This window comes from Sceloporus occidentalis, unplaced genomic scaffold (genome assembly GCF_023333645.1).
Source record: "Sceloporus occidentalis isolate IW3139 unplaced genomic scaffold, rSceOcc1.0.p SCAF_59, whole genome shotgun sequence".
NCBI classification, from domain to species: domain Eukaryota; kingdom Metazoa; phylum Chordata; class Lepidosauria; order Squamata; family Phrynosomatidae; genus Sceloporus; species Sceloporus occidentalis.
The window spans coordinates 1,829,884-1,854,147 of NW_028317039.1; the positions used below are offsets into that span (position 1 = coordinate 1,829,884).

General features: G+C 40.9%; 1 protein-coding gene across 1 annotated transcript; it reads left to right on the forward strand.

Annotated features, from left to right (window-relative positions):
* Window positions 1-843: 843 nt before the first annotated feature.
* Window positions 844-23,168, forward strand: LOC149287535 (peroxisomal bifunctional enzyme-like). Its single transcript, XM_089492777.1, has 7 exons — window positions 844-917; window positions 2,186-2,289; window positions 2,371-2,540; window positions 4,324-4,435; window positions 12,662-12,766; window positions 17,635-17,976; window positions 21,904-23,168. Exons 1-7 carry the CDS (start codon window positions 844-846, stop codon window positions 23,166-23,168), a joined length of 2,172 nt encoding a protein of 723 aa, XP_089348903.1.
* The last annotated feature ends 1,096 nt before the right edge of the window (window positions 23,169-24,264 follow it).

Below are 24,264 nucleotides of genomic sequence, written 5' to 3' on the forward strand. Positions count from 1 at the left end.
GGAGATTGTGATCTCCCAACTAGTCCTGCAGGCTGCAGCTGCTGATCGGGCAGCTGTGCAAAGCATGACAAAGGTAGGGATAGGCGGGACAGAAACCCAAAATCAGGACTGTCCTCAGGCGATGTTGCTGAACACATAATGGGTAGGGTGACCACACCAGTCATGTTTTCCAGGACACACATAATTTGTATATACTGCTGACCAGCCAATATAAAATGTTGCCCTGCAATGTGGACAACGTACATCTGACTAATTGGTTCCCTGACCGGCTTCCATTATGTCCATATAAAATAAGTACTAGTAGCATATTGCTATTTCAAAACCTTTTTTTTCCAAATCTGGTCATACTGCATTATTTTTGGGACATATTGGAAGCCGTTCAAGCAACCAATTAGTCAGATATACGACGTTCACATTGCAGTATATACAAATATCAAAAGAAAGTAATTCTTGTACTGAAAAGAACCAGTATATAGCTTGTGTTGGTACAGTAAATAAGAAGTTGTTTAACTTTTTACAAAATCATGCAGTCTATTTGAAAAAGCAAACGTGGATTTAGAAAAACAAAAAAGAGATCCTGCCACAATCTCATATTTAGTAGGATCCAGTCGAAAATAATTATAAAATATATAATTAAATTAACAATAATTAACATTAACGACATAAATAACTGGCCCTCAAACCAAGCTTTCATTGGTTACGTGTCTTAAACGTAAGCGCGTCAGGCGGGTGTCGGCATACACAGGATTCTCATTGGTATACGGCAGGTAGTAGATTCTTCTAGATGTTTAATCCTCTTTATTTCTGCCCCTCGAGCTTTGCAGCTCTTCAGAACAAGAAGACATGGCAGCTACACGACGTTTGTCGCATACAGTAGCCGTAATCATCCTAAACCATCCTCCTGTCAATGCACTGAGGTAACCGAGCAGAACTACAACTCCCATGAGACCTCGGGTCACTTCACTTTTTTTTTTATACTAATGTATAATGTTCCTGTCAGCGACTTTTCTGTCGTCTTTTTATTTTATGAAATAATGGCGTTACTATAGAAGCTTAGAACTCCTAATATTTCGCGGTTTTAAGGTTTCCCTGTTCTAGTTGTTTTAATTTAATAATAGTCGGAAAAGTGTTTGTTACGTCACACTGCAATATATATAATATATATATATATATATATATATATATATATAACTTTTAGCAATGTCAAAGCATACACTTATAGTTAACCTGCCTTTAAACGAGAAAATAAATACTAAATACCATTTTACATCCCCGTATAAAACACATTTCACCAGTAAATCTGTAGTCCCAAGAAGTTGTAGCATACGATGCTGATTTTATTTGTTGTCGTATTTGGGATGTTCATAAACTTGTTACATAGTCGAATTTTAATATGTTCAAACTATGTAAACTGCCTTGCTTAGTGAATGTGAATTGTGAATTAATTGTGAATGGATGTCAAATATCTTTTTCTAGCTATTTGGGATACGTCGGTAAACTGTCCTGTTGTTTTTTTATCCAAATTTTGTGTTTTCTCATAAGTTGTTGTAACAGCATATGCTGTGTTTATATGGTGCTTACCATGCCGCTCCTGATCCAGGAATATTTGGGTAAAAATTGAATATTTAAAGTAATTTAAACATAATAAAGGATAAATAGTAGAACACAATTCAATAACTATATAAAATGGTTCCATCAAATGTAGTACTTTAAAAATGATAAATAGCTAACAAGGCATTCAAAGCATATTACGTATCTCATTTTCATGCGGTATTTCTACATATTGTTCATCATGGATTGAAACATGAGTAATATCCCATTATCTATATATTTTGCAAAAAGATTTATTATACCTTAATAGTATGCAGTGCAATGCTGGTTATCATATGTATCTTTCAGGAAAAACTCCCTTTCCTTTATGAAGCTGTTTATTTTTGTTTTGACAAAACCCATAATAATAAATCCAAATATTAAAATAAGAAGTAGGGTAGCTTTGTTGCGTGACACCTTTTTTGTTGACCCAATGGAAGTTTGCATCTGCAAAACTAATGTTAAAATCTAAATTATACTGTTTATAGATATAATACATGGCTTATATAACAATGGGCTAACTCATGGGCCCAGCTTCTCAGAGATTAGCAAGTATTTTATTATATTTATGATTTGTCTTCCCCCACACATATAGTTCTTCTGTCCGTCAGTCACTGTTGAAGGAGTTTGGAGAGGCCAGTAAGGATCCCTTAGTGGAGGCCATTGTTCTGACTGGAGCCAATGGAAAGTTCAGTGCTGGTATACTTCTTTTACTACTCATTTATCCCTGAGAATGTATTTTGATTTTTTATTAGTTTCTAACAATTCAACCTGCCACAGGTGCAGATATCAGGGAATTTTCCACGTCTGCAGCGACTGCTTCTTTAGAGTTTATAAATGCCACCATTGAAGGATCCACGAAGCCTGTGGTAGCTGCTATTGAAGGAGTGGCACTTGGAGGTGGGCTAGAACTGGCACTGTCTTGCCACTATCGGGTGGCAAATACTCAGGTATTGGCATCCTAAAATTCACACAGCATTCTTTGTCCAACATGACATGTAAATTACTGAGCGGTTATATTTGTTTGAAAAAACATCCGCTTTCAGGAAACCTATCTTCATGGTATTTGCATTATTAGTTTTAGGCAAACTATGAGTTTATTATTAATGCGAAATTACCCCTTTAAAAAAAATTCAATTAATATCTATATGCAACTTAAAAAGCATACGATGTGTCTATAATATAAATGCATTGTGGTAAAAACTAGACAGTGTCCGCAGAGTTAGAGTGAGCTGAATGAGTCGGGCAACAGTAGTTTTTGTAAGTTTGTGAGAGTAAAGCTCATTATTAGGCTACAGTAAGCTAAAAAATAACCTTTATTGCTAATACTTAAAATGTACAAATACAACCAATCGATAAATAGGTTTAGTCCCTATTAGAGCTGCAAACTGCGATGGATGTGAGGCTAAGATAACATTATACTAAATACCGTATTTGCTCAATTATAAGACAAGGTTTTTTTCAGAGCAAATGCTCTGAAAAGTACCCCTCGTCTTATAATCAAGGTCGTCTTCTAATCAGACCTCAAAATGTCCGCTGGGGCCATGCTGCTTACCGGGCTTTGGGCGCGAGCAGCAGGAGAACAGGAAGCTAGAAGAGTGTCACATAACTCTGCCTCCTTCCTCTGGGGGTGGGGCCAGAGAAGTTGCTTGCACAGCCGGGCCCCTGCAGAAGTCTTCGAGTGAGAGATCTGCAGTTCAGGTAAGGGGGTGGGGGAGGGTTTTTGAGCAAGTATGTGTGATTAATGGAATGAATGAGTATTTAAATGTTTGTGAATGAGTGTGTGTTAGTATGGATGTGTAAGGGGGGTGGTGGTGGTAGCATGGCATAGGGAAGCTGTACTCAGACTCCTATCATCCCCAGGTTCCAGCATTTACTGGCTGCCTTGGCTTGATAGGAGTGTGATTGCTGTTAGCAGTTATATATACCTCCAGAAATGCCTTTTAACCCACTCTGGCATATAGGGGATTAAAAGGCACATCATGGGCCAGAGTGGCAAATAGGGGGTATAAGGCATTTCTGGGGGCAGATGTGCATAACTGGGGGGGCAGGTTGGCAAATAAAAGGAAATAAAAAAAATATATATTTTTCTCAATCATAGCTTTTATTAAATATGAAAATATTGTTTACATGAATTAATATTTACTAGTAAAACTTTTTTTCCTATAGGGTAATCTTATATTCAGGCTTTTTGTTTTTTTTCCTAAATTAATATTTAGATTTTGGGGGGTCGTCTTATAATCAGGGTCGTCTTATAATCGAGCAAATACGGTAATTATTAGTTGAGTGCTCAATCTCCTGACACTATATAAGGACTGCTAAAAACTTCCCAGTCCCCACAGAAGATATTTCCTTCTAATCCTTATCACTACATACTGTAGAGAAACTGCCCTACCTAAACCAATTCCTGCCTAACCACTATCTTTAAGATAGCACTCTGATACAAAAACATCTCAAACTCTTTAATTAGTTGTATTTGTGCATTTTAAGTATTAACAATAAAGGTTATGTTTTAGATCATCAAAATAGGACTTATAATGCAATCTACATACATTGTGGGTTTTAGTACCCTTGTCATCCTATTCTATATTCGAGTTCTAAATTAGTTTCAGCCATCTATTCAGTACTATAGTCCAGCTGTGCAAATATTTCTTTGGTGAATTTCAAAATCACTGAATGTTAAGTAAAACACTAAGGGCGCTCACTATATTACAAAATGTGTTGTTATTGTAGGCTTTTGTTGGTCTTCCTGAGGTTCTTATAGGCATTCTCCCAGCAGCTGGTGGGACCCAGCGCCTCCCCAGATTGATTGGTGTGCCAGCTGCTCTTGATATGATTATACGAGGTAACTATTTTTCATTTTGTTGACCAATGCAGTGTTTTGGGTAGACAATACAAAACGGTGAATGAAAGAAACCCAAAGTGTTCCATATTATTATACCTAATTTGTTTCAAAATTACATGCAACTTATATGATGGTCTTCAGATCACAGCACTCTCATGGATCTTTTTTGTATCAGAGATTCTGTCAGGTCTGCACAATATAGCATTGTCTTTTGCGGTACACAAGTCCCTGCAGAAGAAAGTCTGGTACATTTATTCTCCTGTTTTTGTAACTCGTGAAAGCTGAGACTTGTGGTAGATCTGAGATTCTTCATTTATTCTATACAATATCAAAATTTAAGACTGAATCTGTAAAATCCATGCTAAAGTCAGCTGGAGTGTTTAAGGTCATTAGGACCTGCACATGTCCATCAGGAGGGGATTTTAGAAATGTCTCAGTACGGCTACTTCATCCTCTGAAGGAATTCAGAAACTGCCGTTCAAGGCTCTTCCATTTGGTCTGGCATCTTCTTTTACAATGTTAAAGAAGGGATAAAGATATCATAACTGGATGATTGGCAGCTGGCTTAAGAGACCCTCTCCTTGATAACTTTCATAGTTATTATTATTATCCTTTATTTATATAGCTCCAACAGTTTATGCAGCGCTTAATACAATACATAAATTAAAGGGATATGACAAGACAAGAATTGACAGACTAAGAAAAACCGATACATTTGGTGGAGAGAGCCCTGCTCGCAAGCTTACAATCTAGAGGGAAATGGGGTGACAAACATAAGGCATAGAGAAAGGGTGAGAGGTATTGTGGGGGTTGTATCGATGACAAGGAAGTTCTAGCAGCTAAGATGGTATGCTTCTCTGAAGAAGTGGGTTTTTAGATGTTTCTTGAAAGTTGGGAGGGAAGGAGAATGCTGAAGGTTCCTTGGGAGTAGATTCCAGAGATATGGGGCAGCTCGAGTGAAATCTTGTAGACGGGAAAAGGAAGAGGTGATGAGTGAGGAGGAGAGCCTTAGCCCATGGGAGGAACGTAGGGATCGAGTAGGAGAGTATTTGCTAATGAGGTCAGAAATGTACGGAGGAGCAGTATTATGGATGGCCTTATATGTCAGTACCAGGATCTTAAATTTAATTCTAAAGGTAATTGGGAGCCAGTGGAGGGTTTCACAGAGGGGGGAAGCAGAAGAGGAGCGACGTGCAAGGAAGATGAGCCTAGCAGCGGCATTTAGGATAGACTGTAAAGGAGAGAGTCGAGACAGTGGAGTGCCAACCAGAAGAGTGTTGCAGTAGTCAAGACGGGAAATGATAAGGGAATGACCGAGTGTTTTTGTGGATTCTTGGGTGAGGAACGGGCGGATACGAGAGATGTTTTTTAGGTGCAAGCGGCAGGATTTGGCGAGGGACTGAATGTGAGGGATGAAGGAGAGGTTTGAGTCAAGGATGACCCCAAGGCATTGGGCCTGGTTAGTAGGAGAGATAGTCGTGTTGTTAATGGTGATAGAGAATTCAGGTAGTGGAGTGGAGATGGAGGGAGGGAAGATAATGAGTTCAGTTTTAGAAAGATTAAGTTTCAGGTAGTGTTGTGACATCCATGAAGAAATAGCAGACAAGCAATTGGTAATACGGGACAGGAGAGATGGAGAGAGATCAGGAGAAGACAGGTAGATTTGGGTATCATCTGCATATAGGTGATACTGGAGGCCAAATGAGTTGATTAGTGTGCCAAGAGAGGAAGTATAAAGAGAGAACAGCAGAGGGCCAAGGACTGAACCTTGGGGGACACCAACTGAAAGTGGAAGGGGTGATGATGTCTTGCCAGAGAAGTTGACAGAGAAGGAACGGTTAGACAGATATGAGGAGATCCAGGAGAGAGCTGTATCTCGAATGCCTATAGAAGCAAGTGAGTGTAGAAGAAGGTGGTGATCAACAGTATCGAAAGCAGCAGAGAGATCCAGTAGAATTAGAATAGAGAAGTGACCTTTTGCTTTGGCAGAGAGCAAGTTGTTAAAGCATTTGCAGAGCCTCGGGTGCATAATAAATATGGATTAGTCATGCCTACAAGGTTAGCTTGGTTTCTTGGCACAGATTGTTCTGCCAGAATAGAAAAGTGAGAATTCTGGTGGAATCTCCACATGCAAGGTACATGATTCCCTGGGCTTTACACCTTCTCAGCCATCTCCGGTCTTTTGTGTTGAATGTCTGAGATAGTTCTCTATTTTCCTTGGACAGGGTGTTTCAAACTACAACTGCTGTGACACACTTTCTCAGATGATAAATACAGACAGAGCTGGAGGTAGGGCCTGGCTCGGGTTCAGCTCGCTTGGACAGTGGTACTTACAGATGCCAGCTTGAGAGGTTGATGCGCATTTCCTAGATAGGGGGTACATGCAGAGCATATGATCCCATCAACTTTTTGATCTTGTTGCATCTGGAAGGCACTAAGGACCTGGGAAAACATATAGAAAGTTGGTAAAGATACAACAAAACAGGGCTACCTATACAGAAACAGACAAAGAAGAGTAAGTATTCTCAGGCATTCATACACAACATAAAGGTGAAAGGTTTCTTTGGTTGTTTAGGCTAACATACATGTCTCCTTCCCTCTCACCGATTGCACGGGTGATAAGCAAGATCAGGAAAGACTTATTCTGAAACCTCCGTATTAGCTCAAAAGGATATGATATGGTATCTGTATCTTGTCCGTCTTTTGGTTGCAAACCCAATCAAGCTAGAGGCCAAGCTGCAGCTACTATATTAATGTCTAATTCTTAATCAAAATCTTGCCTACCTGAAGCTGATGACATGGTATATTAAAGGGGCACTTTATTTAGGAGTGGACCTTCAGTGGTAGTAGCAGATAATCTGAAGATTTGTTAGGTATTTAGAGGTTGATGTTTGGCAACACACCTTCAGATTCCAGATATTTCCACATGTAGGATTCTAGATTTCCTCCATCACTTGACATACTGAAAGTTCATGTTTTGGGCTCTGTGAGTTTTCCTCCTTAACCCACAGCTTGTGCTACATCCATGGATGTGACGATTAATTAAAGCGGTTTTTAGGCAGAGATTTTTGTGTTGAGCTTATGATCCGAATTTTGTTTTGTTTGGCCTAATGGCTCCTCTCTTTGAACTACTGGATGATGCTCCTCCAAAATTCCTAACTCTAAAGACTGCCCTTGGTCTCACATTAGTGAGAAGGATAGGGGGTGCAAGCCCAGGCTATGAAGAAGCCTTTTCTCATTTTTTAAGGAACATGGTTGAACCAAGAAATCAATCTGCCACAGAACGCAAAGCATGCAATAATGTAAACATGCGGTTATGCACCAGTTTATCTGGAAAAAAAATGGTCATACCTAACGTGTGTTTCGCTGATAATGCTTCTGCTTCATCATGGGCAGCATGAGATTAGAGCAGATGCCAAAGTGTGGCTTAAATTTGGGATAACCCTACCTACCAACAACATAATATGAAAGGTACTAATTAAGATACTAATAACTAGATGCCTCTGAGGCCCTGATTAGATAATTGAAGCCATTTTAATGTCAAGACATAATCCTCAACTATCACAATAAGTATGATGGAAAGAACCTCCTTTAATACACCTAAAGTGTATTAAAATGGAGACAAATCCACAATCTGCAATCATAGGAACAACACGAAGGATCTTTAACCCCTTAAGGACCAGGCTGTGTTTTACCTTTTGTACCATTGGGACCGAGGCTGTTTTAACACTTTTGCGGTGTTCGTGTTTAGATGTAATTTTCTCTTCACTCATTTACCGAACCCACACAAATTATATGTTGTTTTTTTCAGGACAAGAAGGGCTTTCTTCAGATACCATTGTTTTAATCATATTATCTAATTTCCCATAAAAAAAATAATAAAATATGATGAAAAATGTAAAAAAAAACCAAATTTTCTGACTTTTACCCCAAAAATCTTTTACTCATCCAAAAAAGCTAATGAAAAAACCTACTAAATATAGTCTACTATTTGTCCTGAGTTTAGAAATACCCAATGTTTTTATGTTTTTTTGCTTTTTTCTGCACGTTATGGAGCATTAAGTACAGGTAGCGTTTTTCTATTTCAAAACCATTTTTTCCAAATCTGGTAATTCTTCCCCCATGTGCCATTTCGGGTATCTTTGAAGCCGGCCAATGCAATTTACCCTATCAAATCATATATTTTTGAAAACTAGACACCCCAAGGTACTTAAAATGGTAGTATTTAACCCTTTCCATGCATCAGATTCTACCACCAGCCTTTGCCACACTTTGTGGTAGTATTTTTTTCACACAAATTGTACTTTGGGTATACATTTATAGCTCCAGGTATACGTCACTATCAAACAACACCCTAATATGTGTTCAGGAACATCTCCCGAGTTCAGTCATACCCCACATGTATGGGTTTGTCTGGTGTTTGAGGTTAAAATGCCACATTTTGGAAGTGCGCTTTTTTTTCCCCCCATTTCGGTCAGTCTGTGCCTATGCCCTATCTTTGAGCCCGGCCACTCCAATTTACCCCATCAAACCATTCATTTTTTTTAAATTAGACACCCCTTGGGTATTTGAAATGCTTTTATAAAAGTTTTTCCACGTCAGGATTTTTGGGAAGATACAGCGCTAATTTTAGCACTTGCTCATAATAATAAACTTTATTTTTTTATTTTATTTATTTAACTCTTTTTGGAGTTTTTTTTTTTACATTTTGCTGGAACTGGATAGTTCCTCTAAAGCATAATAATTTTTAAATGTTACCATGTTTTTTTTAAGCTTTTTCTTTTCCTTTTTTTTTTTTTATTTTTTTTTTATTTTTTTTTTAAATATTTTACTAATCACATAGTGATTAGAAAGCTGGGCTCCATTGACTTGTATGGTTGAATGCAGTACCTGTATTCAACCTGCAAGTGGAGCCAGAGTTCTCTAGAGGGTCTGGAGACTGTCTAGCAAACTTTTTCAACTTTATTATTTTTTTTCCCGGGCCGCCGCCATCTTGCGGATGGCGAAGACTGCGTGCAGCTGCGGCTGTGACCGCTCTCCGGAGCGGTCACAGTCCATCAAGAGGTAAGTGTTTGGTGTCGCTGGATGCCTCCTGATCGAGGCATTCCAGCGACACCATTGAAGTTTAGGAGGTGATCGTTGATCGCCTCCTAAACGCTTTTAAAACGGGCGTCCGCCCCGGGGAGGGGCCAGACATGGCCCATCATGCCGATCTCGGTGTAGCTGAATGCCTCGACATCGAGGCATTACAGCAACACCGTTTAAGCTTAGAAAGTGATCGTTGATCACTTTCTAAGCTTGTTTAAGTCTGATGACGTGTCAGGCACGTCATAGGTCATAAAGTGACCGTTTTGCATGACGTGCCTGACCCGGCAATGGACGTTAAGGGGTTAAAGACACTCTAAATAAAGCACTCTGTTGTTGGATTCCAAGCAGGGGACTAAAAAGCCCCTTATACCAGTATCGTACATTACACTAGCTAAAACAAAGGTACATACAGTAGTAAAAGTAGAGAATGTCTTCCCTACTCACTGGAGCAACTTATTCTTTGAGAAATGGGATATACTTTAACCCCTTTTAACGGGTTCACCAAGAGAGATGTAACTCCCAGAGATCACCCAGTATCCTCCCTGTTGTCCCCGAAATCACTTCAAGCACCAGTCAGCGAGCACACCTTGGAACCCTGCTATGTGTACCCAATAAGTAGACACAACTACCTTGAATTGAGTACAGCAGGAATTAACAGTTTATTGTTGTAAAACATAGACTCATATATCCACAGAACTTCATTAACATAAATTAACATTGATAAACAGGTACATGTAGACAACCCAACCTTTAATCCCCTGACAGCAATCCTATTGATGGGATTATTTAAACAATGGATTCCCTGTGCCATCTTTGTTTGACAGCCAGGCTGGAGCCATCCATGAGTACCTTGGGGCCCTGTATGACGGGTCATTCTGTCACACCCTTCATTCAGACCACTGGGAAATAAAGTCCACATGCAGTAAATGTACCTTTTTATTCTAGCTGTAAAATGATACCATTTAAGATTTCCTGAGGCCAACTAGAACTCTGATACCTGTAAACACTGAAACTTTTGTTAAGTTAGGCCTTTAAATGTTTAGCAATGGATAGAGATGGGAAGGTCTGGGGAAAAAAACCCATAAAAATTGTTTTCCAAATTGTTTTCCCCCAGAAAAATTGAAACAAAATGGAGTGGAGAATATCTTCTTCTATAATGATGATTAATATGTTTATGATATGGCATTCAAACTATATTACATATAGACTTTTATGAAAGATGCAATGGGTCCACATCCAACAGGCACAAATAATGCCAGTTACTTAACTTTTCCATTTACGATTGGTGCTAAGGTGCAAATCTGATTGGACGATTGTGATTGCTCTTACAGTCCAATTCATGTAAGAGGATTAGAAGAGATCTGTCTTTTTTTGTGTGTTGATGGTTTTGTTTTATTTATTTTGTTGTGTTTGAGAGAAAAGGGGGGGGGGGTACCTGTTCTCATGTATAGCTGAAATATTCTTAATTTATACAGACAAATGTAGTGTATTATTTACTGAATAAGCCAGGGCTTGACAAATTTGTTGTGAATCTAGGCGCCAGGTAAAAAAGTTAGGAGCCAGGATTTTTTTAAACTAACAGTTGGTCAGGAGTGATCTGATCATCATCAGCCCGCTTACTAAACTCACCGCGTTTGACCTGGAAGCACCCTGGACTTTCAGGTCAGTGCTGTTTTTTTTTTATTAATTATTTTTTTTAACTCTTTCGATGCTGATGTTCCATTGGAGCACAGCATTGACTGATATGGGGAAAAATGTTAACCCCTGCAATGCCACGAATGTGTCATACACAAGTGTGGCATTGAAGGGGTTAACGCTGCACTGTCGCTCTCATGGAGCAATCAGGCAGCAGGGGGGTGTTGGGGCTGGTGTCCACACTCATGTGGAGACCAAAGAACCTTCTCCCCTGTCCCTGAAGCTGCCTCTGGCAGCTGGGACTCAATTGCTGGTCTATAGACCAGCCATTGCAGGGAGGGGAGTCTTTGATGACTGCTGTAGGCTTCCATGCTTCCATCGTTTTTGCTGTTGCTGGTCTGCCTGGGCTTCCAGGCAGACCACCAGCAGCAGAGCCCCGGTACAAAACGGGAATTAACCCCTAAATGCCACGATCGCGGCATTGAAGGGGTTAACGCTGCACTGTCACTCTCATGGAGCGATCAGGCAGCAGGGGGGTGTTGGGTCAGGTCCCCACACTTGTGTGGGGAACCAAACACACAACCCCCTTCCCTGAAGCTGCCTGTGGCAGCTGAAAACACGATTGCTGGTTTTGCAGCAACCGCGGTTTCAGCCTACAGGATCACTCCGTGGGAGGGATCTCAGGCTCGGGGGCGGGCTCGGAGTGGCTGTGCTGTCTGCCCAGACTCCTGGGCAGACAGCAGCAGCAGCGCCCCCGTGTGGTTACTCAGCCTCTTACATCCACATTTTTTTTATGGATGTAAGAGGCTGACAAAACCTAGGCGCCAGGACAAAATTCTCTGTCGCCATGGCGACCTGGCACCTGGGATTTGTCGAGCCCTGGAATAAGCTGTACTTGTATTTCAAACATGATACTTTATATACACTGCATTTCATATTCCCAACATAATGTTACATTTGTAAAAACTACTCCACAACTTTTCTGAAATGTTCCATTATTTTTTTCTGGGAAAAAAAACAGATTTTTTCCATGGCTTCAAAATATCCGGAAATGTTAAATTTCTACCAATGGCTGTATCCAAACCCCCCTTAGCTGAATTAATGTGTTCCATATTCCATTGTTTTATGTGGTAGTTATGTTAAGTATCTCCTATATATTGTAGCCTGCAATCTCAAGTGAGCCTGTTACTAAAAAATGGTACTACAGCGATTGAGTTAATTTGTTAGGTGTGGCTAGTGCCACATGAGGTGTACATGTTTAATATACTGTAAACTAGATCTATATTGTTTGGCCAGAGTTTTTGTTTGTTTTTCTTTGACCTATTAACCACTAGAGGAATTCTTTACATTCCAAAGTTGCATAATTGTTAGTTAAGAGGGCCTGATTTCTAATTGAAGAAATTCTTTCATTTCTTTTGCAAATGACTACATAAAGTTCTGCATAAGATATGATTTTAAAGGTTTTTTATATTTATATTTTATGTTTTGCTTTTTTATGTTTAGGAAGACATGTTCCTGCTGGTGAAGCATTCCAGTTGGGTATTGTTGATGAAGTTGTAAACAGTGACATTGTTGATGCAGCTATCCAGTTTGCCCAGAAAGTTGTAGGTAAGTATCAATTATCACTACACAACATCTCTGCAGACTTATATAGTAAAGCAACTTGTTATTGACTCAAAGCTTTTATAGTTTACAACTAATATCCATGTCCCAGCCTTGTGACAAACAAACCAAAGGTCAAAGTGTAATCATTTGTACCATGAATGGCGTGACTCTTGCACCACAGCCCCAAGATACACAGCCATATCTTGAGGACTTTGATCTGTTATGTACCTTAGTGCTTCGCTTCTGCTGCAGTACCTGACCTGCAACACTGTCTGTGAAGCTGCTGAATCTGAAGTTTGATAAAACATATGTGTTTTTCCAAAGATTTTTGTTACCGGGTTTTAACTAAAAGGGATACTCCAGCTATCATATGCACTTGAATGTATATGATATCTGAGAATCCTCCCCAGCTCCTGTGTAGGCTTTATTACATTTTAACAGGTACCTTTGCAGTTTTTTATGTTTAGTATAATAAACAGTGCAAGATTTACCTTTTGGGGGTGCCCTACGCCCAACCTAGGACAGTGCCCCCAGCCACCTCCTCTGCGGTCGGCATCTTAAACACATTAAAAGGTGAATCACCACAGCACTCCATACCCTCCATAGCATAAATAGGCCAGTTGGGGAGATAAAAGATCTTCCTTGTAACTACCTCAGCAGCGGGACACCGGGGACTTGACCAAGCAATCTGCCCCCTTATTTTGTTGCAGGAGAATTGCCGCCCCCTGGACTTGCCACCCTATGCCTAGGCCAGGATATGCACTGATCGTAATGAAATAGGGAAATAGGACTAGCCATTTTACTGTAGAATTTCCTATCTCTGGGCTCCTAAACTATTCCCTCTTTTTTACATTTGAGCTGCAGCTTCTCCCAAAGGTTGGTGGGGATGTATGCAGTACTGGAGTCTAGTCCACCACTTTTATCCAATTGGTGGCTTGTCCTGATTCCTGGTGATATAAATTATATCACCACATGTGCCCCTTTTGCAGTGGGCGGGGCAATACTCTATCGCCTCTTGTGTCCGTCCTCTTTGAAGCCAGCCAATGCAATTTTCCCGGTCAAACTGTATATTTTTGAAGACTAGACACCCCGAGCTATTTCAAATGCTCCAAGCACTAATTCTACTACCAGTCTTTGTCAAACTTTGTGGTGGTCCTTTTTTTCCCACATACATTACTTCAGGTCTGAATTTATAGGTCCTGGTATATGTCACACAACACCCCAATATGTGTTTAGCAACATCTTCCAAGTACAGTAATACCAGCCATGCATGAGTGTGGCAGAGCCTGCGCTTGTGTCTGTCTGTCTGGCTGTCAGTATGGCAGAGTCTGTCCTGGTGTGTGTGTGTGTTTCTGGGTGTCGGTTGGGCAGAGCCTGTGCTGGTGTGTGTATTTGGTCATCTGGTTCCTGGCACTTTACTTACTGTAGGAATAAATAGAACTATGTCATTTTTATTTATCTAGAGATAAAACACCCTCCTGAATTTGTAGTCACTTCAGAGGACAAAACTTTCTAGGCACAGAAATCAGTGAGAGGAAAATCTGCATATTTTATGAACCCCTTTAGTCCCCTATAGACGTACCAGTACGTACAAAAACCGTATCTAAAGACACATCCCTGCCGCTACACGGGAGATCAGGCTGTCATTTGACAACCTGGACTCCCCCTTGTCAGCAGAAGCCATTGCTGGCTTTCTGCTCCCCAATCTCCTGTAACAGCTTCCAGCGCGAACGTTTTACGTTTTTAAATACCCGATCATGCAATCGGGCATTCCCTTCTGGGTCGGGTCACTGCTGACGTCACCTAGAAGGTCATCGGAGGACAGGATATCCCCTGCAGGCTCTGTCCAGACCCTGCTGGGATATCTGATCACTCCGATGAGGCACAGATCACAGTGTGATTGGTGGAGGGGGATCGCAGGGAGGAGAGTGAGAAGTTTCTCACTCTCCTCACATGCTGAAAGACAAATCAGCAAAAAAAAAAAAAAATCACTAAAATACAATAAATAATAATTAAAAAAAAAAACAATAAAGTGGCATTAACAACATATTCAAGAGGTCCCTAAGAGGACCTCTAACCATACTGCACTGATATTAGTGCATTTAAAAAAATAAATATAAAAAACATAATAATAAAAAAGAAAAAAAAAACCTTACATCACATTGTCCTAACACAATATCTAAAAAGTATAACCCTCCTGCCCCTGTTCACAACCCCCAAACCCGTTAAGCCATAAGCATAAAAGTTCTACGAATAATGTACACCTAGTATGTTTCCTATAAGTACCGTATTTGCTCGATTATAAGACGAGGTTTTTTTCAGAGCAAATGCTCAAAGTCTGACTATGAGACGACTAAGATCCAGATCCCCCGCAGCTGCAGGGAACTCTGATCTCTGACAGCCGGGGAATGTCTGCGCGATGCACGCAGACAACCCCCGCTGCTAGCCACTCCACCTTCCGGCTGCAGCGTGAGTCTACACGCTGCCCCAGCTACATGACAGGAGACTCAGAAGTACCGGTAAGTGGGGCGGGGGGGAGTGTTTAAATGGGGGGCATAAGGCATTTCTGGAGGCAGAGTGCTCTGTGAAATGCCTTTTAACCCCCTTAATGCCACTCTGCCTCCAGAAATGCCTTTTTAACCCTCTATACGCCACTCTGCTCTCCTGAAATGCCTTAAACCTCCCTATATGCCACTCTTCCCCATAATATGCCTTTTAACCCTCTAAGTGCCAGAGTGGCATATAGGGTTAAAAGGCATATCATGGGGCACAGTGGCATTTAGAGGGTAAAAGGCATATCATGGGGCACAGTGGCATTTAGAGGGTTAAAAGGCATATCATGGGGCACAGTGGCATATAGGGGGTATAAGGCATTTCTGGGGCAGATGTGCATAACTGGGGGGCAGGTTGGAAAATAGAAAGAAAAAAAAACCAAAATATTTTTCTCAATCATAGCTTTTATTAAAAAAATAGTTTAAATGAATTAACATTTACTGGTAAAACTTTTTTCCTATAGGGTCGTCTTATATTCAGGCTTTTTCTTTTTTTTTCCCCTAAATTAATATTCAGATTTGGGGGGTCGTCTTATAATCGAGCAAATACGGTACCAGGAAAGTATGGAAAATCTATATAAATTAGGTATTTCTGAAATCAGGACACCTGAATTAAACTTTACCTAATTTTGTGAGGATACAGATGGAAAATTATATATATATATATATATATATATATATATATATATATATATATATAAAAAAATCTAATTTTCGCTAGTTTTTACTAAATTTCTCATCATACATTTTCAGCTAATCATCTAACTATGGTATCAAAAGAAAGCTCTATCTCTCCTTTAACAAACAATATATAGTTTACATGGTTTCACTATTCGCAGGAAAGGAGAATAATGGAAAGGAGAACCGACATACCGCAAAAATGGCAAAATTGCTCTGGGTTTTGAGGTACCAAAAACCCCTGGGACTGAAGGGGTTAAAAAGCATGAGTGGCACTAAATTGTGGCTTCCAGCGTCCCGTGTATGATGAGGTGTTTTTTTTTAGTGTACTGATGTGAGAAATAATGTAAACATCATACAATCACTTCATATACGTATGCCAAAATATATAGTTTGAAGAAAATAAGTTTATAAAATAGTGTCCCTAGATTTAATAAATGCATTTAAAAAATCTGGTCTCCATAGAGAAGACAGAATCTTAACTCATTGGCATCCATGTGTACTGGATAAAGATGACATCAGTGCTAGGCGGATATTCTAGCATATGGTCTTATTTAAAAGGATTGGGAGTACCTCGGTACACTAAAAAAAAGTGCTGAGCCTTTTTAATAAAATAAGCAGATTGAAAGAGAAAATGACACAATATGTTTTACTTTTCCTCTCACTGACTTATTGAATTTACAGACTCAACTGTGTATGGAAAATGTGTAGTAGAAAAAAAATGTGTAGTTCAGCTCTAGCTTATGCTCCTCCAGTCTTCTTGAACCAGATGTTGAGATTTGCTTTCTGGGTTGCCAATCACACCATAAAAGAATGCTCCACTAGCGTAACTACAGGGGTGTCAGCAGTTGCAGCTGCAACGGGGCCTGTGTAATTGTGTGTGTGTGTGTGTGTGTGAGCATGAATGTCTAATTGTGTGCGTGAGCATGGATGTGTAAGTGTGTGTGTGGGGGGCAGGTATGTGTACTATTGTGTTCGTACGTTGCATGAATTGGTAATATTTTGTGTGTGGGCAGGGATGTGTAATTGTGTGAGTGAAGTGGGGTGAGATGGAGTGATGTTTTGTGCACTGAGAGAAACCTTTAATTTGAATGGCACACAACCTGTAGGAAGACATGTTTAAGTCTACAGGTTGAGTATCCCTTATCTTAAATGCTTGGGCCCAGAAGTATTTTGGATAAAGGATAATTCCGGATAAAAATAAAGGAACTGTGTCCGCTCCGTTCAGGGTTCTCCCCGCAGTCACAGAGAGCTTCCAGTCCGTGGTCCGGACCGAAAACGCTCTGGGACCAGGGGAAGAGGCCTAGATAACGTAGCGGACAGCAGGAAGAAGGGCGGGAAAGTATCCACTGACTGTCTTCTGTCCCCTCTCTTTGTCTTAGTTATCCTTTATCTGAAGAACAACAAATAGTTTTTGGATCATTTCGGATAAGGAATATTCAGTTGAGTGATACTCAACCTGTATTTGCTTTATAATTCAACATGTTTGATAATATACCAGAAAATAGCAACTATGTACATCACAAAGCACTACAATTATCTTGAATATATATTTTTATGTTTGTCTTTCTATATTTACCTAACACTGATTCTGCCTTAGGCATTATATATGTAACTTTATAACACCTTACCTATTTTTAGGACAAAGTTTGGATGCTAGAAGACTGAGTACTAAGCCTATCCAACCCATCACCAACCTGGGCACCTTGCTAGACACTGCAGTGGAGAAGGCGACAAGGCAGTTTCGTGGAGCCCAAGCACCTCTAGCTTGTATTGAGGCTGTTAAAGCCTCTGTTTGCCTGCCATTTCATAAAGGCATTGAGAAGGAACAAGAACTTATCAAGTCTCTGTGGGCTACAGGACAGCCACAGGCTCAGCAGTATGCCTTCTTCTCAGAGAGGAATGTTGGAAAATGGACAACACCCTCTGGAGGAAGATGGGACAGAGTGCCCCCTAGAACTTTCCAAACAGCAGGTGTCATAGGTAGGTTGAATGCAAAGGTACCGGATAAATTGTGTCATCTTTTATTATGATTATTATTTTCACTCCCTCTCTCATGCTCTCTTAATATCTCCCTACCTCCTCTGCTGACCACTTCCTCTTACGTTTCTTGCAGGTATGCTTCCATTTCTTGCATTGTCTTGTTCTCCTCTTTTCAATTTTGTGTTTTCTCTCTTTTTTCTTCTCTTTTCTCCATCCCAACAAATTTGCCCATTTAAGTGAGCATGTTGGGGAAGCAGACTCAAAGGTGGGCTTTCTGGAAAAAGCTGTTCTCCCTAACAGCCGTGAAAGCAGCTTATGCAGTGTGCAGGTGATCAAGGAAGGAAAGCCCAGGCAGGTTGTGGTGGTAGGGGATTCTATAATTAAGAGAACAGACAGGGTGGCTCTGATCACAGCAACCGAATGGTTTGCTGTCTCCCGGGTGCCCGGGATCGGCATGTTGCAGACAGAGTGGGTAGATTATTGGGAGGGGCTGGGGAGGATCCAGCTATCTTGGTGCCTATTGGCACCAATGACATAGTAAGAAGAAGATAGAGTGTCCTAAAAGGTAATTTTAAGGATTTAGGGAGTAAGATATTAAAAAAAGGACCTCCAAGGTAGTATTCTCAGATATACTACCTGTGCCATGCACTACACCAGAAAGGCAGCAGGAGATTAGGCAGCTAAATGTATGGCTGAAGTCTTGGTGTAAATAGAGATATTTAATCGGGAACCACTTGATATTAAAAATGTTAAAGTCCTGTCTTTCCAATTTTGCACTAACCAGGGAAAAAATTATTTCTTGACCCCAAAATGGCAGTCAAATTTCTCCTTGGATTAATAAGCGGTTTCCCCATAATTAAAATCATATCCCTGAATATTATGTTTTTCCAAGTATTCATCCAGTTGCTGTTTAAACGTCTGTACAGACTCCGATAAAACTACCTCTGCAGGCAGAGAATTCCACCTCCTTATTGTCCTTACTGTAAAAAACCCTTCCCAGATTTCCACACAATGGTTTGTATTGGCCCCGAATATATTTATATACTGCTATCATATCCCCTCTGAGGTGCCGTTTTTCTAAACTAAACAGATTTAAATTTGTTAACCTTTCTTCATAACTATAGTGCTCCATTCCTTTTATTAAATTTATAGCCCGCCTCTGCACTCTATCTAGTGCTATGATAGTTAGGATTTTTCAAATAAATATTATCTTACCCTTTGACAAACCCCTTACATTTAAGGTGTCCAAATTACCACCCACCAACCTTAGCCAAAAAATCACCTTGTGATGCTTAGCTACCAAGAGACGCAAAGTGGTAAATATTTTGATTTATACAGTGCCAGCCTAACTATTCCTGCAGGAAGAACTCACTGTGGTTGGCTCTTGTTAGCATACAGTGAAATCAAGCAGATAAAACAACACTTTTGCAAATTACTTCCCCTTTCGTGACTAAATGTCATTGTTATTACCGTATTGGCCCAAATATAGGCCGCACTTTTTCCCCCCACTTTAAAGTGGGGGTGCGGCCTATATTCGGGGTCTAGCGCCCGACGCCCGGGACATGCAGTCCTGGGCGCCGGGCAGGCAGCGGGGTTAGGATACAGACCTGTATCCTACTCTCTGATATAGGGCTGCAACTAACGATTATTTTAATAATCGATTAGTTGGCCGATTATTTTTTCGATTAATCGGATAAAAAAAAAACTATGCAAATTTTTCGTTTATTTAAAATAATTTAATGAACTGGATGTTAAAAAACAACTTAAAATTTACATTAACATTCTTATTTTGTTATGATGTAATAAAAAACAATATTTTCAAAGTACAAGAACCCAAACACAATATTTATGAAACAAAATAACCCCAAACATTCTGAAAAGAGGTGGACTATTACTGTTCAAGAAACTTTGCACCCAGCACTTTGCACCCAGCCCTGGCACTTTGCACCCAGCACTTTGCCCAAGCCCTGGCACTTTGCACCCAGCACTTTGCACCCAGCCCTGGCACTTTACGCCCAGCCCTGGCACTTTGCGCCCAGCACTCAGTACTTTGCCTCAGCCCTGGCACTTTGCACCCAGCACTTTGCACTGTGCCCCTGCACCCAGTCTCCAACTCTGCCCTGCACCCAGCCCTGCCCCCACATTCTGCCCTGCCCCCACACTCACACCCTGCCCCCACTCTGCCCTGCACCCACACTCACACCCTGCACCCACACTCACACCCTGCCCTGCACCCAGTCTCCCACTCTGCCCTGCACCCACACTCACGCCCTGCCCCCACACTCACACCCTGCCCTGCATCCCCACCCCCACTCTGCCCTGCACCCACACTCACACCCTGCCCTGCATCCCCTGAAACCCCACCCCCACCCCCGCGAATCGCTCTGTGCGAATGGAGCCACTCGCACAGAGCGAACCGCTCTGTGCGAATGGAGCCACTCGCACAGAGCGAAGCGCTGTGTGCGAATGGAGCCACTCGCACAGAGCGAAGCGCTGTGTGCGAATGGAGCCACTCGCACAGAGCGAACCGCTGTGTGCGAATGGAGCCACTCGCACAGAGCGAACCGCTGTGTGCGAATGGAGCCACTCGCACAGAGCGAACCGCTCTGTGCGAATGGAGCCACTCGCACAGAGCGATTCGCACAGACATGAAGAATACTTACCTCCGGAACGCGTCACGTAACTAAAAGAAGGCGGAGACTGCAGAAGCGGGGAACGCTCGCGGAGGTAAGTAAACAACGAATCGATCACTCGATTAATCGATAACGGAAATCGTCGACAACGATTTCAGTTATCGATTATTATCGATTCGTTGTTTCAGCCCTACTCTGATACGCTCAGCCTCCCCTGCCAGCACTTCCCACGGGGGGAATGCCGGCACGGGAGATTGTCTAAGCACATCTTGCAGACGTGCCGACAGCGGAGGTTATTTATGCTCGCATCGCCGATGCCGGTAAACGTCTGCGCGAACAATCTTCCTTGCCGGTACTTCCCACGGTGGAAGTGCCGGCACCGGAAGTTGAATAGTTCCATTGAATATGTGCCCCGCAAGACCCCGTAGAGTCTGCACCGGTAAGTCTGGTGGGGGGGACATCTTGGGGACAGAGTGGCAGCATATCTCAGGGGGGGGTAGAGTGGCAGCATATCTCGGGGGGGGGTAGAGTGGCAGCATATCTCGGGGGGGGCAGAAACTTTTTTCTTTAAAAAAGCACCTAACTTTTAGGGTGCGGCCTATATTCGGGTGCGGCCTATATCCGAGCCAATACGGTACTTGATTAGACCTGTTGTTTCAAAGGATTGCTGCATGCTTAAATCATACAAAGTAGTATGGTGCAACAAAAACGGTGGTAAATATCTGACATGGATTGTATTCCCTCTTCCAAATTAGGGAGTAGCTTATTTTATTAAAATATATATTACAAATAATTAGACGAGTTGATTTAGAATTGAGGACACAGAAATTGTATAGGTCCAATGTATTTAAAAAACATACATATAAATGCCAAGTAAAAGGAAATCAGCTGGGACATTCCACTGGTTAATAGAATGATTGCTTTAAATTAGGAACTATTTTACAGGACTGCTCTTCATAATGTTCTGATGCCCATGTGAATATTTCAAATTTTTTTTTTAAAGATAATACATACATGATTTGTTGCTACATGGGGGCACATTTTATGCATATAAATGTAGATATAATTCTGTCTGGTCCCTAAATGGTTATGATGAACATAGAAACATACTCCTAAAATTAACAAAGCTGGTTGAGATATAAAATGTTTGCATTAGTCTAGATAGCATATTTACATTAGATTGTATTCACTTATTTGTTATTGGAGTCACCCTTTTATTGTATGCTGACACAATGTCTACTTGTTCAGTCTGCCTGTAAAAAATATTTAAATATAAAATTTCTTCTTCTGACAGGACTGGGCACAATGGGAAGAGGTATTGTTATTTCATTGTTAAAGGCAAATATCCCAGTGATTGCCATAGAACAAGATGCAAAGCAACTGGATCTTGGAAGGAATGCAGTGGACAGTCTGCTGAAACGTGAGTTTGAGAAGCTGAAGCAGCAGGGGAAAACAGCCAGTGAACTCGGTTCTGTCCAATTTACACTTGACTTTGGAGAACTGAAACATGTAGACCTCATCATTGAAGCTGTATATGAAAACATGAAGCTGAAAAAAGAGATATTCAAAAAACTGTCCTCCATTGCAAAGCCTGATGCATTCCTATGTACAAACACATCAGGTCTTAATATTGATGAAATTGCATCTGTCACAGACCGACCCCAGCAAGTCATTGGCACTCACTTCTTCTCGCCTGCCAACATCATGAGGCTTTTGGAAGTTGTCAGAGGTTGTCATACATCCCTTACAACAATTGCTACAGCTATGAACCTTGGCAAAACCTTGGGTAAAGTTGCTGTACTGGTTGGTAATTGCCCTCTCTTTGTTGGGAATCGAATGCTGGGTCCATACCTTGAACAAGCAAGTTATCTGGTGGAAGAAGGTTGTAATCCAGAAGATGTAGACCAAGCTCTTGAAACTTTTGGTTTTGCGATGGGTCCTTTCAGGATGATGGATCTGGCTGGCTTAGATGTTGGATGGCGATCTCGTATGGAGAAAGGCCTTACGGGTCCCAGAGTTCCTCCGGAAGCTCCTGCTCGACAGCGTAATGGTAACAGATACAGCCCTCTTGCAGACATGCTGTGCGAGCTAGGGAGATTTGGGCAAAAATCTGGCAAAGGATGGTACCGGTATGAGAAACCCAGTGGGAGAAACGCCAAGCCAGATCCATGGATGAGAGAGTTCCTTGAAAAATACAGAAGGGATCACCAAATTGTGCATCATCCTGTAAACCCACAAGAAATTCAAGAGCAATGTGTTTATGCACTCATCAATGAAGGTTTTAGGGTATTAGAAGAAGGAATAGCCTCTGGACCGGAAGATATTGATGTCATATACAACAACGGTTACGGCTTTCCTAAATATAGAGGAGGGCCAATGTATTATGCATATACTACTGGTTTGTCTAAAGTGCTTGGTGCACTGGAAAGCTATTACAAGGCCAACTCCGATGTTCCAAGCATGAAGCCTACCTTTCTTTTGAAGAAAATAGTAGCAGTGGGAGAGCCTTCAATAAAAGAATGGAAAACACAACTTGGAAATCTCAATAACAAGCTTTAGTAATTATGTGATAGATGCAGTTTTTTTTTTTTATTAAGATGATTTTTGATATATAGCTCTCTCTATATATAGATAGATAATATCAATAACCTCATATATACTAACTTTTCTAAATAGATGTGCTTGACTATAAATCTGTTTAACTGTTCCTCATGCTGACCTGCACATAGTGGCTTCAAATATAAAAAATATGACATTTATATTAAGGAAAAATATTACAATCTGGTTTGAAAGACTTAAGGTTTACTGTGAATTTATTAACATTTGTATTTAAGTATAAATACTTGCTGCTTAAATTTCATAGTTGATCATACAATTAGAGCCTCCTTGCTGTTTTTTTTTGTTGTTTTTTTTTACTTTTTGGGACCTCTAATGGTCCAGATTTAGATACCTAAATATTCAAAGGCAAATTGTACCTTTGTCAAGTGAGTGAGAGCATAATAAACCCTAAAAAAGTCTGTCCATGCCCTACTGTAATGCTGAAATTCTCCAAGTTTTTTATATTTTTAGTGCTAATAAATGTCAGACTTGTGCGTTTTACTTAATTTGAGCACTTGTACGAATCTCAGAAAGTGAGGGACACTCAACTGCATAAATAAAAAATGAGATCCTGCTGCCTGACACCAACGATGTTGAGGCATTCAGCAACACCGAGATCGGCATCATGGGCCATGTCTGGCCCCTCCCCGGGGTGTCAACATCCGCCATACATTGTATGGCGGCAGACGCCAGTTTTAAAAGAGTTTAGGAAGCGATCAACGATCGCTCCTAAACTTCAATGGTGTCGCTGGAATGCCTCGATCAGGAGGCATTCAGCGGCACCAAACACTTACCCCAGGACGGGATGTGACCACTCCGGAGAGCGGTCACAGCCGCCACTGCCAGTGATCTTCACCATCTGCAAGATGGCGGCCGCCTTGTAAAAAAAATAAACAAGTTGAAAAAGTTTGCTAGATGGTCTCCAGACCCTCTAGAGAACTCTGGCTCCACTTGCAGGTTGAAAAAGCTTAAAAAAAAACATGGTAAAATTTAAAAATTATTATGCATCAGAGGAACTGTCCAGTTCCAGCAAAATGTTAAAAAAAAAAAAAAAAAA